This window comes from Cryptomeria japonica, chromosome 5 (assembly GCF_030272615.1).
Source record: "Cryptomeria japonica chromosome 5, Sugi_1.0, whole genome shotgun sequence".
Taxonomy (NCBI): domain Eukaryota; kingdom Viridiplantae; phylum Streptophyta; class Pinopsida; order Cupressales; family Cupressaceae; genus Cryptomeria; species Cryptomeria japonica.
This window is the reverse complement of record NC_081409.1, coordinates 65553078-65568778: the sequence shown is the minus strand read 5'-3', so window position 1 is coordinate 65568778 and position 15701 is coordinate 65553078. Positions and strand designations below refer to the sequence as shown.

At 38.7% G+C, this 15701-nt stretch overlaps 1 protein-coding gene across 2 annotated transcripts in view; it reads left to right on the top strand.

Annotated features, from left to right (window-relative positions):
• Positions 1-15701, top strand: part of LOC131032721 (MICOS complex subunit MIC60, mitochondrial) — a 106014-nt gene extending 90313 nt beyond the window's left edge. For both annotated transcript variants that reach the window (XM_057963754.2, XM_057963753.2), the window contains 2 exons: positions 14962-15063; positions 15155-15701. In XM_057963754.2, the coding sequence (XP_057819737.2) occupies positions 14962-15063; positions 15155-15394 (342 nt within the window). In that variant the 3' untranslated portion in view covers positions 15395-15701. The remainder of the gene's footprint in view (positions 1-14961; positions 15064-15154) is intronic.

Below are 15701 nucleotides of genomic sequence, written 5' to 3'. Positions count from 1 at the left end.
GGCAAGTCTGCAATCAACAAACTGCTAGTAGTATGGATATACGAATTTCACCATCAATCAAACACATTTCTTCCACTCATCTAATAACATGAAATCAAAACTGAGAAGTATAGAGATCATGCAAATTGTTGAATCGACCCATAGATTTCACCATTTCTTCAATGAAGTTTTACAAGTCTTTTACAACATCTTGGCAACAATCTTTGCCTTCTCTCTCTACTCTACTCTAATTGCTATACTATTAACTGACTATTCACTAACTATTTACCCACTATTTTCCCACTATTCACTAACTACTTTCTATTAGCCTTTACAAAATGAAGAGCTGGGGCTTATATAGTGCCCTTAATACAATTCAATGGCTAAGATCAATTTGAGATCAATGGCCAAGATTATACAATGAAAACCCTAATTAGGGTTTGTTACAACAAACTCAATTCTGACCAATGAAATAATTGTATTAATTGGACACATGTCTTCTCTGGAATATTCGACCAATGGATAGCTGGGGTAGTGTTGACGTGTATTTTATACACCATCATACACAGAATAAAATACCAATAGGCATCTTATCCTCTCTTGAGAAAATAGTCTAACTGCTGAAGATTCGCGTAAAGGATCAGTTAGGTAGACTCCAAGGTTCTTTTAGTAGGGTCTCTACGTGTGGACAAGCTTTTTTAGTGGTATGATGTGATTTGCTGTTTCCTCCAAGGGGTCTTACGCATTCTAAAGCTCGAAGATTTTACTAAACTAAAAGGAACTTTAAAAAATAGCAAAAAGATAGGGTTTAAAGAGGTCTAATCTAGCCTAACCCTATGAATGACTTAGTATGGACGAGATTTGGCAAGACTCAACCAACTTCAATTTTGCCATAAGATAACAACTCAATTGAAGTTAGTGCGATCTTCTAAGGTAATAAAATGATACTCAATACATCAAAGATCAAGGACACTACTACGAAGGTACATATCCAAGATACAATAATGATTGAAGATTAAGGGACTCAAAGTATTCTCCAGTCGACCACGCAAGGCGTTCCTACAATCAGCAAGAAGCTAGTGGTTTGGATTACGAATCCTACCAAATATCAAATCTCACACTTTGTCCTTCAATTTTAACAAACTACTTTGATTGAGCACGATTCAAGTAGATCAAACAACCATGAAGATAACTCAAGAAATTTGCAACAAAACACCATAACTTCAATATTTTATTGATTTCCAAGTCATCATGTACAACAATTGCTTGAATTTCTCTCTTCAAAACTCAATCTTGCTACAAAATAAAATTGCTTCTAACTCTAATCTCTCTTACATCAACTATTGACTATTACTCTATTCCTCTATTACACTATTAACTATTACTCAATGAAATGAAAAATGGGGGTATAAATAGCATCCCCAGTTACAATGAAAGGTCCAGATTGAAAGTAAATCAACGGACAAGATCATGACACCTAAACCCTAATTAGGGTTTGTTACAAATGACCTCCTTTTTACTGAACAATATTAAATACATAGCCAAATATTAAATTTGGCACAAAAACCTAGGAGGTATCAACCAATGAGAAATAAGATGTCATGTCATCTGTAACAACCTTTCATCTAGAATCTTATTCCCTTTCCAATTCTCTTTCTTAGCATATGCAATGAATTTTGTCACGATTCCTTCGATTTCTGTGATTGGAATCTCGGGAAGATTCTTCATACTCTCCTCTAAGTGGATGACCTGATCGAATGCATCTAGAAGAGCTGCTTCCCAAGTAGATTCAAGTTCCTTCGTCCTCTCAATCAGGAGCATGGTGGCAAACCTCTGATCATACTGCTCATTTGTAACATCTGCGTCCTTGCGAAAGATGATCTTGATTCTATCCTCAAATTCTTGCATATCCACATCTGTCTCGACCTCGATCCCTCTGCCAAGAATGGTACGAAGTACCTCAAATACTCTGTCCTGGATCGGATTGATCACTTCCTCAAGTTGGCCACATCTAACACTGATGTCTTCGAAGAAAACATTCTTCATATGGAGTAAGGTTGACCACTGGAACAAACTGTGAGAATCACCCTCCAAGATCCTTTCCTGCGCTAAAATTCTTCTTGATGTGTGTCTTATAACTCTCAAGACAGGAATGACAACGTCCTTGGTATGGGCAAATGCAGCTACTGTTGTCATCAATTTGTGGATCATCTCAAGAACTTGGATAGCCTGATGAATGATCTTCATCATCCTTGTAACAAACTCTATGGCCACTGTATTAGATCTATCCATCCAACTACATGTACGTTGAACCAGGTTCCTGAATCTTTCTGCCTCATTGATTGATTGAAGTGGCAATGCCTGCACTGGTGATCTAACTGGATCCTGACGTCCCAAAGGTTCATTGATGTGACTGAAATATGTCCTCCATGCACCGACCTCTCTCTCAAGCTTCCTATTCTTTTCCACTTCTTCTCTAAGCTTGTCCTTCAATGCCTCAAATGTGTCGGTAGCATCATCCATTGTCTGCTCTGCTGTGGATGGTCCTAACTCAATAGTCTGTATATCATAATCCTCTGCTAGGATCTCACCCTCATATTTGTCTGCTGCCGGTGTAGCTATCTGCAGTTTTCTGGATCCAGTCTCATCTCGAATCATCTTGGACATCTTGGTAGCCTTCCTCTTCTCTGTTACTTCATGTGAACGTCCAACAAGGCTCTCTAAATCGATTGCATTATCCTCGTCCTCTACTACGATCACCTTAGTCAATCTTTCCTTCAACCAATCTGGGATATTCGATCTTGTCTCTTGAACTTGAATCTCTTTATGCACCATTTCTTCTTGTCTGGGAGGAGATGTCATTTCATTATCTTCTTCTAACTCATAGTCTTGGAGAGATCCATCTGACGAAACATGTTGTGCCTATCCTTCCTCCTGCCTGTCATTCTGTACTATAGACTCCATGGATTCTTCCACTTGAGTTGTTCTATTCTCTGATCTAGAAGAAGTACCTGGTGCTTGATCTTTGTTGGCCCCTTGCTTTCTCTTGGAAGACTCTTTCTTTTCTGACCTTTCTTTTCTCTTCGAACCTCTTGGATGGAGATTGCCCTCACTGACACATCGAAGGTTACCTTCACCTGAATTCCTAGGATTAGGATTGCCTTCACTCACACTGGCTCCATAGACGGGGACGACTCTTGAGTAGCCAGTTCTTGTTAATTATGCTTAGGCAAGCATCTGGATCATCATCGTACATTGATCTGGCTCCTTCTATGCTCTTATATATCATGTCCCTGTGCTCTGGAAGATGGAAAGCTTCACTTATAGCTTCCTCTGAAAGGTACGCCAAAGTGTTTCCCTCATTGGACACGATCGTCCTGGACTGTGGATTATAGTGTCGGGCACATTCGATCATCAACTCGTGGCACTGAATAGCTGGAGGAAAACCGGCCGCCTTAATGATGCCACTCTCTATTATTCTCCGGGCGACAGGTGATGGCTTGCCAATGTAGGGGACCTCTCGAAACTTCTTCGTGCTAAAGTTCCCCAAGTTTGTATCTCCAATGTTGCTCCACTTCGACACGATCTTGGTCTCCACTTCTTCGGTCTTCTGATCTTCTTTCATGAGAGCTGAGCGGCTGGTGGATGCTCCCGCCTTCGGGGTCGCCATACTTACACAACATTTCATTATGAGAACTATATTTTGCAATGAATAACGTTGATTAGAGAGAGAATTTTTTAGGAAACGTCATGATAAGTCTCTAGAGTTATCATTTCCTAAAAAAACGACGATGATTGAGCTAAGAGATTCAAAATTCAAAACTTCAAAATTTAAAATATGACGATCAACAAATAAAGCAATAAAATCAAATCGCCATACCTCAATAGAGAGCTAGCTCTAGAATGCAAAAAGACAAAAGATCGCCTAGGCAAAATTGATGTATAAATGATCTTCAAAGTTATCTCCTCAAAAGATCAACTTCGCCACCTTTGGATTGAACGTGATCTTCAAATATCGCCTCTGGTGTGGTCTTCAAATTCGCTCAAATGAAGTATCGCACCACCTTTGATGTAATAGCGCCACCTTGGATTTGAATGGAATTCGCACCCCACACTTCGCACTTCCTTCCTTCTCCTTAATTCGCATGTAGAGGGATAAAAATAATGATGTGAAAACAATAGTTTTCACCCTCCATATATAAGCGCTTGCACCTCTCCATTTATTAAGGCCGACTTGGAGATAAAACAATTTTTTAAAATGATTTTTAAATGATTTTTAATTAAATAACAAGGCCGACCTACATGCCAAAGCGCTCCAATTCGATTTTTTATAGATTAATTAATAATTAATTAAATGCCTTTCGTTTTTAATTTATAAATTTCGATTTTTTAATAAAGGCAAAATAATTAATAAATGATCAACGCCATATTAAATGCTAATTTAAATAGGATTTTCAATTTTATCGAAGCATTTAAGGAAAATTTGAAATGTTTATTTGGCGCCAAAATTATGAAAACGAAAGGGACGTACCTCATCGCCCTGGTCCCTTGGAGAGGGACAGGAGCGATTCATGATTTTTGTCTTGATTCTTGCAACTTCAGCGTTCATCTCCTTCCTTTCCATGTTCAATATCGATCATTTTGATGGGTCCTTTGAGTTAGATCGTCTTGCATGTGTGCTTAAGTGCCTTTGGATGTTCATCGCCCTGGTCCTTGTCCAAAGGACAGGAGCGATCTCCATGTTTTCACGTTCAATATGCATCTTTGATCCTCGAACTTTCATTATAGAGCGAATAACATCTTTGTTCGTTCCTTCTATGCTCGTTCCATTTGTTTGCATGTGGTGTTTGGACATTTAGAGGGATCATCGCCCTTGTCCCTTGGAGAGGGACAGGAGCGATCCATGTCTTTCTCCATAATCTTAGCAACTTTAAACTTCAATCTTTGTTGTGATGTCTTCCAAACGCCGTCCTTTACCTTGTTCATCCTCGCCTTGCCTTGACTGTGAAGGATTATGAGTGCTTTTGATGGGATCGCCCTGGTCCTTGTCCAAAGGACAGGAGCGATGTGAGCTTTTTAGCATGTTTGACGATGTTTGGACGTTCAAGACTCTTGCATGTGATCTTCAAACGATGTCTCGAACCTTGTATGATCTTGTGGAGTATTTGACTTGGCATGAACTCGAAACAAAACGAAGAGTCCAAGGCAAATCGCCCTGGTCCCTTGGAGAGGGACAGGAGCGATATGGTCTCTATGTTTTATTTGATGATCATTTTACGTTCAAAATCCTTTTGTATCACCCTCTAATCATGCCATGGACCTTCTACAATCTCGCAAAACTTTGACCTTACGTAAATCTTGCATGAAGTGGCCAATATATCCAATACGCTCTGGTCCCTTCCTGAGGGACAGGAGCGAAGTTCATCATTATGTGCTTGTTCTTGTTTTTACCAACTTGCAATCATCTTCAACGTGTGTAATGACGTCCTTTCGATCCTTGGGGTAGCTTGATATTCGCTTATCTCTTGAAATCTATGCCTTAATGGAAATATCGCTCTGGTCCCTTCCCATGGGATAGGAGCGATCTGGGGTCTTAGAGCGCAAATCCTTCCAACGTGACGACCTTGATGCTTGTGTTTTGATTAAAAATGTCTTAAGACGTTCCTGCCACCTTGCTCCTTGTCTTGGATCGGTCTTAAACTTGAGGGAAAGGCAACATACTCACTGTATCGCCCTGGTCCCTTGGAGAGGGACAGGAGCGAACTTGCTCTTGTGGTCTTCATTTCACTTTGCTAGCTTCCAAATTTATATTCAACGGGTTCGTAACGCGTCCTTTCATTCATTCATGCCTTGGGATCGATTGAAACTTAGCAAGAAAATCATTTATAACAAAAATCGCTCTGGTCCCTTCCTGAGGGACAGGAGCGAACTAGGCATTTTGGGACCCTTGTTGATATTTTAAAATATTCAATTTATATTCACTGGGTTCATTTCACCGTCTTCCTTGCCACCAAACATGAACTTGACTTGATCTTGGCCTGGATTTTGCCCAATGAAGAATATCGCTCTGGTCCCAGGGAGAGGGACGGGAGCTATAAGGTACTTCGCTCTGGTCCCTTGGAGAGGGACAGGAGCGAACTTTGCATTCTGGACCATTCTCCTTCGTGTTTGCATCTCAAATTATATTCATCTGGTAAAGCATCTCCCTTTGGACCTCTTCAAATCGTCAAGTCGTCGAAATCCCGCAAGGACAAGGCAAAATTTGATTTGTAGCTCCGGTCCTTCACTGAGGGACAGGAGCGATTTTCCTCCTGGAGGCATTTCTGTGTTCATGAAAATCTTCAATTTATATTCAATGGAAAGATCTCGCCTTTCTCCATCACTTACAATTCGTAATTCATCTGAACTCTGCAGGAATAGTGAGATATTTGAAAACGAGCTCCCGTCCTTCACTGAGGGACAAGAGCGAATTTGCTCCTACAGGCCAAAATAACATGATTTTTCACATTTAAACACTTCACAAGGCGAAAACAAATCATTTCAATTGCCTAGGATCAAGAATCAAAAAAGTCAAAATTTAGTCAAAAATATTCAATCGGACAAAAATTCACATTTCATCTCCAACACTTAAACAAATTTAAGCTTTGCATCAACATTCCAATTGAAAATTAGACCATTCTGGCGAATTTATTGCATTCAAAATTAGCATCCTAGAAAAGGAAGCTCGAAAGCTCTCAAAAACGACTGGATTTTGGCCTGAAAAGACAAAAATAAAAACCCTAGGGGTTGACCCTAAATCCAGACAACTAACTGACTAACAAAATCCTAAAAACGAAGGCGAAAAACGAACGAAAAACAAGCAAAAAAAGAGGGGGTCCCCATTTTCAATGGGGCGATGTGTGAAATGGTCACAACAGGTAGGTACATCGAAGTTTGTGCCACCTTTAATGAGTCAGGTACATTGAATCTGGACATGCTGAGGTGGACCAACTCGACTGGAGGAGTGATGACTAGGATGCCACCTTGTCTAACATTTGGTTGATTCTCAATTTGGTGATGCTTTCCTTCAAATGTTGGATTGGAAGATAGATGGAGAAGGTCGTCCTTCATGAAACTGGATTGGAGGAGGTCGTCCTTGTCCTGACTTGATCTTCTTTGATGAGGGTCCGCCAACTAGTTGATCTTCCGACTCCGGGGTTGCCATTCGATGCCTACACAAAAAGATTAAAGTTAGTCTTTGAGCATCAAACCTTAAAGCACGAAATTTAAGACCTTTCAAGGGTATAACTTAAGATAGATATTTGAAAAAGACATGATAAATCAAGAATTATACATTTTCAGATTAATTATGAATGAAATTGGATTTTCAACACTTAGACTTTACAAAATTGATATGAAATCACAATAAGTCTTGAATAAGAATTTCAAAAAATTCTTCATACCTTCTCCTTTGAAAGCCTAACTATACAACCTTGGAAAATGATGAAAGAAGACTGGATTTTGCTGGACAAGGGTTGAATTGTGGTCTTCCTTTGGATGAATTATGCCTCCATTAGCCTCCAAAAGAGCTTCTCCTTCTTTAGCCTCCAACACTTAGCAAAATTTCGCCTCCAACACTTAGCAAAATTTTGCCTCCACTCTGCTGGATTTCGCTCCTCAAATTGCTCCTCAATTTCACACTTAGAAGGATGAACGAATGATTTGAAACTTGAAGCAATACTCCCCCATTATATAGAGCGCTCACCCTACTCAACCATGAGGCCGACCTAGTTTTTTAAATAATAAAATATGATAAAATCCCACCTAAAAGGAGGCCGACTTGCTTGTAAAAGCAAATAAATGCTCGAGTGCTCACCTTTTATTTTTTTAAATTTCAAAATTAATTACAAGGCCCAAAGGTGGATTTTTCATTTATTTCAAGGCCGAAAAAATTAATTTATTAAATAAAAAATGCCTTAATTAATGCGCATTTAATTCAGTCTTTCCAAATGTTTTAAATTTGACAAATTTGGCGAAATTTGGGAATATCAAGGTTTGACTGAGGCTTAGTGAAGCTTCTTCAAGATTTCGCCTTGGACCCTCTGGAAGGGTTAGGAGTGATTTTTCATTTTTATGCCAAAATTTCACCTTAGTTTGATCATTGAACTCCTTCAAGGTGATGTCTAGGGTTCATTTACCTCCATTACTGAGCTGGCTCATCAAAATTTTGAAGGAAATAGTGCTTTTAGGGGGATTTCACTCTCGACCCTCTGGAAGGGTTAGGAGCGAAATTCATAATTGGGCTCAAAATTTTCATTTTCTAAAGTTCACAACCCCTTCAAGGCATTCCAAATAGCATTTTCACTGTAGTCCAGGCTTAGTCTCATTCAAAACTTTGAGAAAAAAGGTGGATTTAGGATTTTTCGTCGTGGACCCTTTGGAAGGGTCAGGAGTGATTTTCCTTGGTTGGGCTTACTCCTTCATCAACTTTTCTTGAATCCACCCCTCAAGGCTAGGCAAAGGTCTTCCTCTTTCACTCCATCCAAGCTTGGTTTGTTCCTGCAAGGCAAAATAGGGGATTTTGAGATTTTCGCCCTAGACCCTTTGGAAGGGTCAAGAGCGATTTTTAGGTTTTAGGCCTATTTTCCAATCCTTTTATCTTCAAATCACCTCCATGGCATAAAACATCTTGCCTTACTCCCCTTCAAGTCATAAAAACTAAAATCTCATCTTGAAATGCAAGGAAAATAGGAGGATTTGGAAATTTCGCCCTGGACCCTTTGGAAGGGTCAGGAGCGAATTTCCCTTTGGGCATCAAAATTTGCATCTTTAGCAATCCAACCAACTTCAAGGCAATTCAAATGTCATTTTACACCCATGTCTAAGCTTGGCCTTGCTCAAACTTTGGAGGAAAAGATAGGTTTTAGGATTTTCGCCCTGGACCCTCCGGAAGGGTCAGGAGCGATTTTCAAGTTTTGAGCATGTTCCTCTATCCTTCCAACTTCATTTCACCTTCAAGGCTAAAAAAACACTTCTCCTTGCATGTTCAACCCAAGTTTCTCTTGATTTCGCCAGGGAAAATAGGTGTTTGAAGAATTTTCGCCCTGGACCCTCTGGAAGGGTCAGGAGCAAATTTTCTCATTTGGGCTCAATTCCTTCTATTTTCACCTTGTCCCATACTTGCCTTAGCAAAACTTGATAGCAAAGAGTGATTTTGAGAAAATTCGCTCTGGACCCTTTGGAAGGGTCAGGAGCGAAATTTTCATTCTTGACCAAAAATCATCATTTTTCCAACTTGAAACTTCTTTGCAAGGTAGGTTTTCATCTTTCATCATGCTAGGAATAGAGTCTCATGTCCAAGGAAGGCCAAAAATGTGGTTATGAGGAATTTCGCTCTGGACCCTCTGGAAGGGTCAGGAGCGAAATTGCCTTCCTTGTCCAAAATTCATCATTTTGCATGCTTCCAAATCTTTAAATGATGTCCAATCTTCACTCCAAGAGACCCTGCATATCACAATTTAGCCAAAATTAGTGAAAAATGAGCATCAAATAAGATTTTTGCTCTGGACCCTCTGGAAGGGTCAGGAGCGAAATCTTCATTCTTAGCCAAATTGCTCAGTCTTTAAGTTTCAAACCATTCCACAAGACAAGGTTAGATCATTTTCAAGGCCAGGAACCGGATTGCAAGCTCAAACAAGGTGGCAAATGAAGTTTATGATGAATTTTGCTTTGGACCCTTTGGAAGGGTCAGGAGCGAAATTCCTCTTCCAAGCTAGAATCCATCATTTTCTTCAAGGTTTTCAATCATTTCCAATTTTCCCTTCAAAATGCCTTGCAAATCAAAATTTGGTCAAATAAGGCAAGAAATGAGTCCTAGGTTGATTTTCGCTTTGGACCCTCTGGAAGGGTCAGGAGCGAAATTCGCTTTGGACCCTCTGGAAGGGTTAGGAGCGAAATTTGACTTTTTGAACTCTCCGTCAAGATCATTTTATGGAATATAACATTTAAGTATAAGAAACATTTCCTTTCTTATACTTTAAGTTATATTCCATATATACTTTCAGGATGTTTGAGAGTGGTTTCAGACCTCTAGGAGTTATATTGCAAAATCTAGTTTTTGGAGGATTCTTCAGTTTTCCAAACTTAGTCAAATTTCAGGATCAGGGCATTCTAGACTTAGCCAAATTTCAGGATCAGGACATTCCAGACTTCATCACTCACCAACTTGACCTAACTCAAGCAAAACCTACTATCCAGGTGATCCCCTTGGCGGCACTCGAAAGTTAGAGGCTAACAGACAAAACCCTAAAAGACCTAGAAAACAAACCCTAGAAAGCAAAAAGCAGGGGTCCCCATTTGCAATGGGGCGATGTGTGAAATGGTCACAACACGCTGATGGAACCCTTGATAAGTACAAGGTTTGGTTAGTAGCAAAAGGGTTTTCACAGAAGGAGGGCATTGACTATTAGGAGACATTTGCTCCTATAGCCAAGATGAGCACTATTCGGCTTGTCCTCGTGATTTCAGCCTAATTTGGATGGAGAGTTCATGATGTTAAGAGTGCATTCCTCAATGGTGATTTGCAGGAAGAAGTCTATATGACAACCTCTAGGTTTCAAGGTTGTTGGTAAGGAACACCAGGTATGTAGATTGGTGAAAGCACTCTATGGCCTCAAACAGTCTCCTTGTGCATGGTACATAAAAATTGATAAGTACTTGATTAATCAAGGCTTTCAGAGGAGTCCTTTCGATCCCAATTTTTATGTCAAGCATATTGGTGGTGATATTCTTCTTCTTATCATCCATGTTGATGATCTAATCATTACTGGTAGTGCAACTCATTTGACCGACTAGGTCAAATAGAATTTGTGTCAGACTTTTGATATGACAGATTTAGGACTTTATTGTCTCGATGTAGAGGTTTGGCAAATAGATAGGCACATATTCATTTCTTAGTCAAAGTATGCAAAGAGTCTGCGGGGTAAATTTCTGATGCACAATTGCAAACTTGCATCTACACCTATGGAGAAAGGGCTGAAACTAATAGCAAAATCGGATTCACCTATGGTTGATGAAACTTCATTCAAGCAACTAGTGGGCAGTCTCATCTATCTATCCGCCACTAGACTTGACATCGGTTATGCTGTGAGCTACATTTCTCGCTTCATGTCAGCCCCAAAAGTGAACATTGGGTTGCAGTGAAGCGTGTGCTGAGATATGTGAAGAGCACTCTTGACTTTGGCATTCTGTACAACAGTTGCAAAGATCCTAGGCTTGTTGGTTTTACAGACTCAGATTGGGCAGGTTGTGTTGATGACATAAAGTCTACTTTTGGGTATGTTTTCAGTTTGGGCACAGGTGTAGTCACATGGACAAGCAAGAGGCAGCAAGCAGCAGCTCTTTCCTCAATCAAAGAAGAGTATCAGGGAACTGTTAAGGCAGCTTGTGAGACAGTTTGGCTTCAAAGGATGCTTGTTGACATGCAATTGTCTCAAGCAGAACCTACTCCCTTGTTTTGTGATAATCAAGGGGTTTTGAAATTAGCCAAAAATCTAGTCTTCCATGAGTGTACCAAGCATGTGGAGCTTCACTGTCATTTCATCCGCAAGCATGTCGAAGATGGATCAATGATCTTGCAGTACATTGCAACAGAGGACCAAACTACAGATATTCTCACCAAGTCTCTCAGTTTCGAAAAGTTTGTCAAATTTAGGGAACAACTAGGTGTAGTTGATAGAATGACCATTAAGGGAGGGTATTAGAATATTTAATTATTATTTTAATGGTCATTATTGTAATTTTTGTTTTATTTAGTTTTCTATTTTTGGCTTCTATTTTTTCAAGTGGTGGTTTCTTTTTAAAAAAAATCACCGTTTGTAATCGCCTATTTATACGGTTCTCTGGTTGAATAAAATTATCCAATTAATTTTTCAGAATGAGAGGTAGGAACATTTATTATGTTTGTGTTTTGTATTTTGTTAGGGACATAAGAGTCACTTTTTAGGTTTAGCTAGGTTAATGTGTCTTTTCTCTTTTTAGATTTAAATATTAAAAATGTGTAATTTTAGAGAAATGGTGCTTTGATTTGTCTTGGGTTTGTATTTGGGCTTGAGCATTTGCCCTGGGTATACCTGAGAGGCACTTGGCCGAATGCATAGGCCAGATACATGCCCTGAGTTACTGAATTGGAGTCCTGATCATGCACCAGTAATACATGTTTGACTTGATACATAACCGTACCATAGAAGATAAAATAGCAGAGCTCAGCATCCAAAGGGAATCTACTAATCTGTTTCTTCATGTGGGAGTCATCTAGAATCCTAGAGTTTTTTTTCAAATCCTTTTGCCCATCCCTAAGCATATGCTTACCCCTCTAGGAGTCAAATAAAGATATTCAAGCATTTCTAGGAATCAATCAAAGGGAGTTCTTGAAGTAAAATCAGAGAGCAGCATCAAGCATGTTCAATAAGCAAGTTGTCCGTAGCAAAGCATGCTAGGGCAGAGCATTACAGAGGTGGTAGCAAAGGCTACAAAGCACTTGAAGGTTCAAGTTAAGTTATTGGTGTGTAAAAATCTTGTGAGATGCTAGTGGAGCAGAGGAAGTATAGGTCCACATATTTTGTAGTGTTTTCCCACATCGGGTTTCTCCAGGGAAAATTCTTGTGTCCATCTCTCTCTTTTATTTGCCTTTTGAGTCATTTGCTCACATATTTTCATTCCACGCAACTACCACTAACTCAATCACTTATGAATGCATTTAATTGATATATTTGTCTTTTTAAAAGCATAGTGCTTATTGATAATAGCAAAATGAAGTTGAATTCAATCTCACGAGTTAAAGAATCAGCATACTCATTTTTTTCACTATTGATCTTGTGGAATATAGAAGAATCACATGATGGATTATGGAGTATGATCCAAAGCATTGATGATAAAAAATCTAGAGAGTCAAATCCAGAAATATTTATATACCAAGCTAGAATAGGATCGTGGAATCTGATATATGAGCATCATTGCCATGTATGTGACCATATACGATAGCATAATGGTTATTGTTTAAGTTGCCAATTCTGGTATGCTGGTACAGATATTTTTTTTTCTCTTGGGTACAGTGTGTGTATACAATAGATTTGTTGCAATTGTGTACTTGAACCATGGTGATCCTATGATTGGGCCCATACAAATAGGATTCATATAAGATTCTGGATAAAGCTTGTGATCATTCTATGCAATTGTGAGCATTCAATATATAAGTAGGGAAATAGAAAAAATCATTATATAAGAAATTGTTATAACTTTTAAAACAAACCATAACGTTATACTAGAGGGAGGGAGGGGATTTATGATAGAGGCCACTTCAATCCTACATATTGAAACATCTATCAAAACAATACTAATCCAACAAAATTGCTTTTTGATATATCTAGATAAAGGAATTAGCTTCTCTATGAGCTCTTCGAATTATCAAATAATATAGAATTGGGTTTTCCTAATCCCATCACACAAGCCAAAACAGAGATACCTCTTTTCTCAGTGCAAGTTGACAAGGACCTAAGACTGGATGGTTTTCTAAATCATAGTTTGCAAACTCTGTGAGTACTCTCTGAGTTGCTGAGCACTCTATTTTTATTTTGTTGGGTGAGTACGCAAATAAATATGGGTAAAAATGTCGATGCAGGTAAAACACACATTTTTCACACGTTTTTTCTATAAAACCATGCATTTTCTCTTTTGAGATGTCAATTTTTAATTGAATAGATTTTGTAATTGAATTTTACCAAAAAAAGTATGTTTCTTTAAGAGATTTTAATTTTTAGACTTCAGTACTTTCAAAGTTGCCAAGCTTTTGTTGAGTATTTGCCGAGTTGAAAATTTTGGGCTTGCTAAGTACTCTCCGAGTCCGAGTCTGTGAACTATGTCCTAAATAATGTCTTAGATGTCCAAGCAATATAAGTCCATTTCATTGTGAGATCATTTTACATGATCATAACTAAAATGATTGTTCATGGATTGTAGCTTTCCCTTGTAATATTATCCAATCTGTCCAAAGTTCAAACAGGATTTATTTTTTCTGTTTTTTGTCTCTTTTTTTTTGTTTCTTTTTTAAAAGCAAATAAGGGGGTTGTCTAGCTGTTCTTGGGGCAATTGAGGGGCATTTCCCATCCACAAGCTCTGTTTCAGAGACATTTCCTATTGAAACCCAGTTATATGTGTCTCATTTGTTACTTTGGATTGTTAAAGAATATCAAAGGACAAATGCGATGGCTAATGGCAAGTCAAATTAGTCAACTTACCTTAAACTTCTGTTGAAAACAGCACTGGCAAGTCAAGTCAGCAGGAATTCCAGTCAACACAAGATTGCAGTCACGAATATTGTCAACAAAGCATATTTTTTTGTCAAGCAACAGTCCTTGCTCAAAATACCAATAAATAGGATCAAGTGAGCACTTGGGATCTTTTGGGAGCATCTTAGCCACCCTAGGTTCTTGTACTGTATACATGTAGAGAACCCAAAGTGGCTGGGACGCTCCCAAGGTGCTCCTACTGTACTCCCATTGCCACTCCCGCTCGCGGAGTATTTCAGAGCAGGCACGGGACCAGTGTTTGAAGAACCCGGTAACATAGGTTATTGTATATATGATGTAGATGACAGTCATAGAGCTGTAGCAACTTAATTTGCATCCTTAGATTGTTGTTTTTAACTGTGTAATATAGAGCATTGAAGAATATGTTAGAAAATGTCATATATGTCGGTGAGACATTCTTTGAATTAACAAAATTGATTACAATTCATTGTTTATGTATCCAAGGAAGCACATCATTGTAATTTTATTAGTTTGAAAATCTATGCAGAATATTTCTTAAGGTTTTTGAGTCTTTTACTTGTGCAATTTTATTATTTTCTATTTTTTAGTAAACGAGAGCATTAATTTAATTATCAAAATAATATAGGTATTTTTTGAGTATTCCTTCGTTGTCAGTGATAATTAGCAATCTATGCAGTTGGATTCCCTGAAAGGTGCATTGCGGGAACTTGCACTTATTCCATCCAGTGGAGGTGGTATATTGACTTATGCCCTAGCTCGGTTTGCCTCTGCTGTCAAGGTGAGCACTTTAGGTATTTTAAGAACAGCTATGTAACACTTCTATTTAGTACTGGATTGACTGGATATATATAATTTCCACTTTTAAGCAGGTTAAAGAAGATGGATTCCATTCCGAAGGCATTGAATCTTTAATTTCTCATGTTGAGCGTTGCCTGGTAGAAGGAAGGCTTATTGAAGCAGCCAATGCTTTAGAGAAGGGTACACAGGGAAGCAAAGCAGAAAGTCTTGCTGCAGAATGGGCAAGACAGGTTCGTAACAGGGTCGTGACTGAACAAACGATGTCTCTATTACAGGCGTATGCCACCACAGTTGCATCAAGTCTTGCCTGAATTTTAAGGTTAAGGTCATATTTTGAAGTTTTGATTTGCTCTCTTCTTGCAGAAACAAGACATCTCTATGCACTGGTATTTGACACCAGTGTCTTTTCTTTATTATTTTAAATCTTCTCACAGAGCAGTCTTGCTAGCTCTAGTTTACTTTTTCTAGCAATTTATTGCTGAATGATTGATCAAAATGTGACATTATCTTCAATTTATTGAATTTGATTGAGGAGTCTACTTTCAATCCTAATTTTTAGGCTCCCAGATTCATTATACGCTAGTTTTGGAATTTGAACCCCAAATTTTTGCTGTTTTA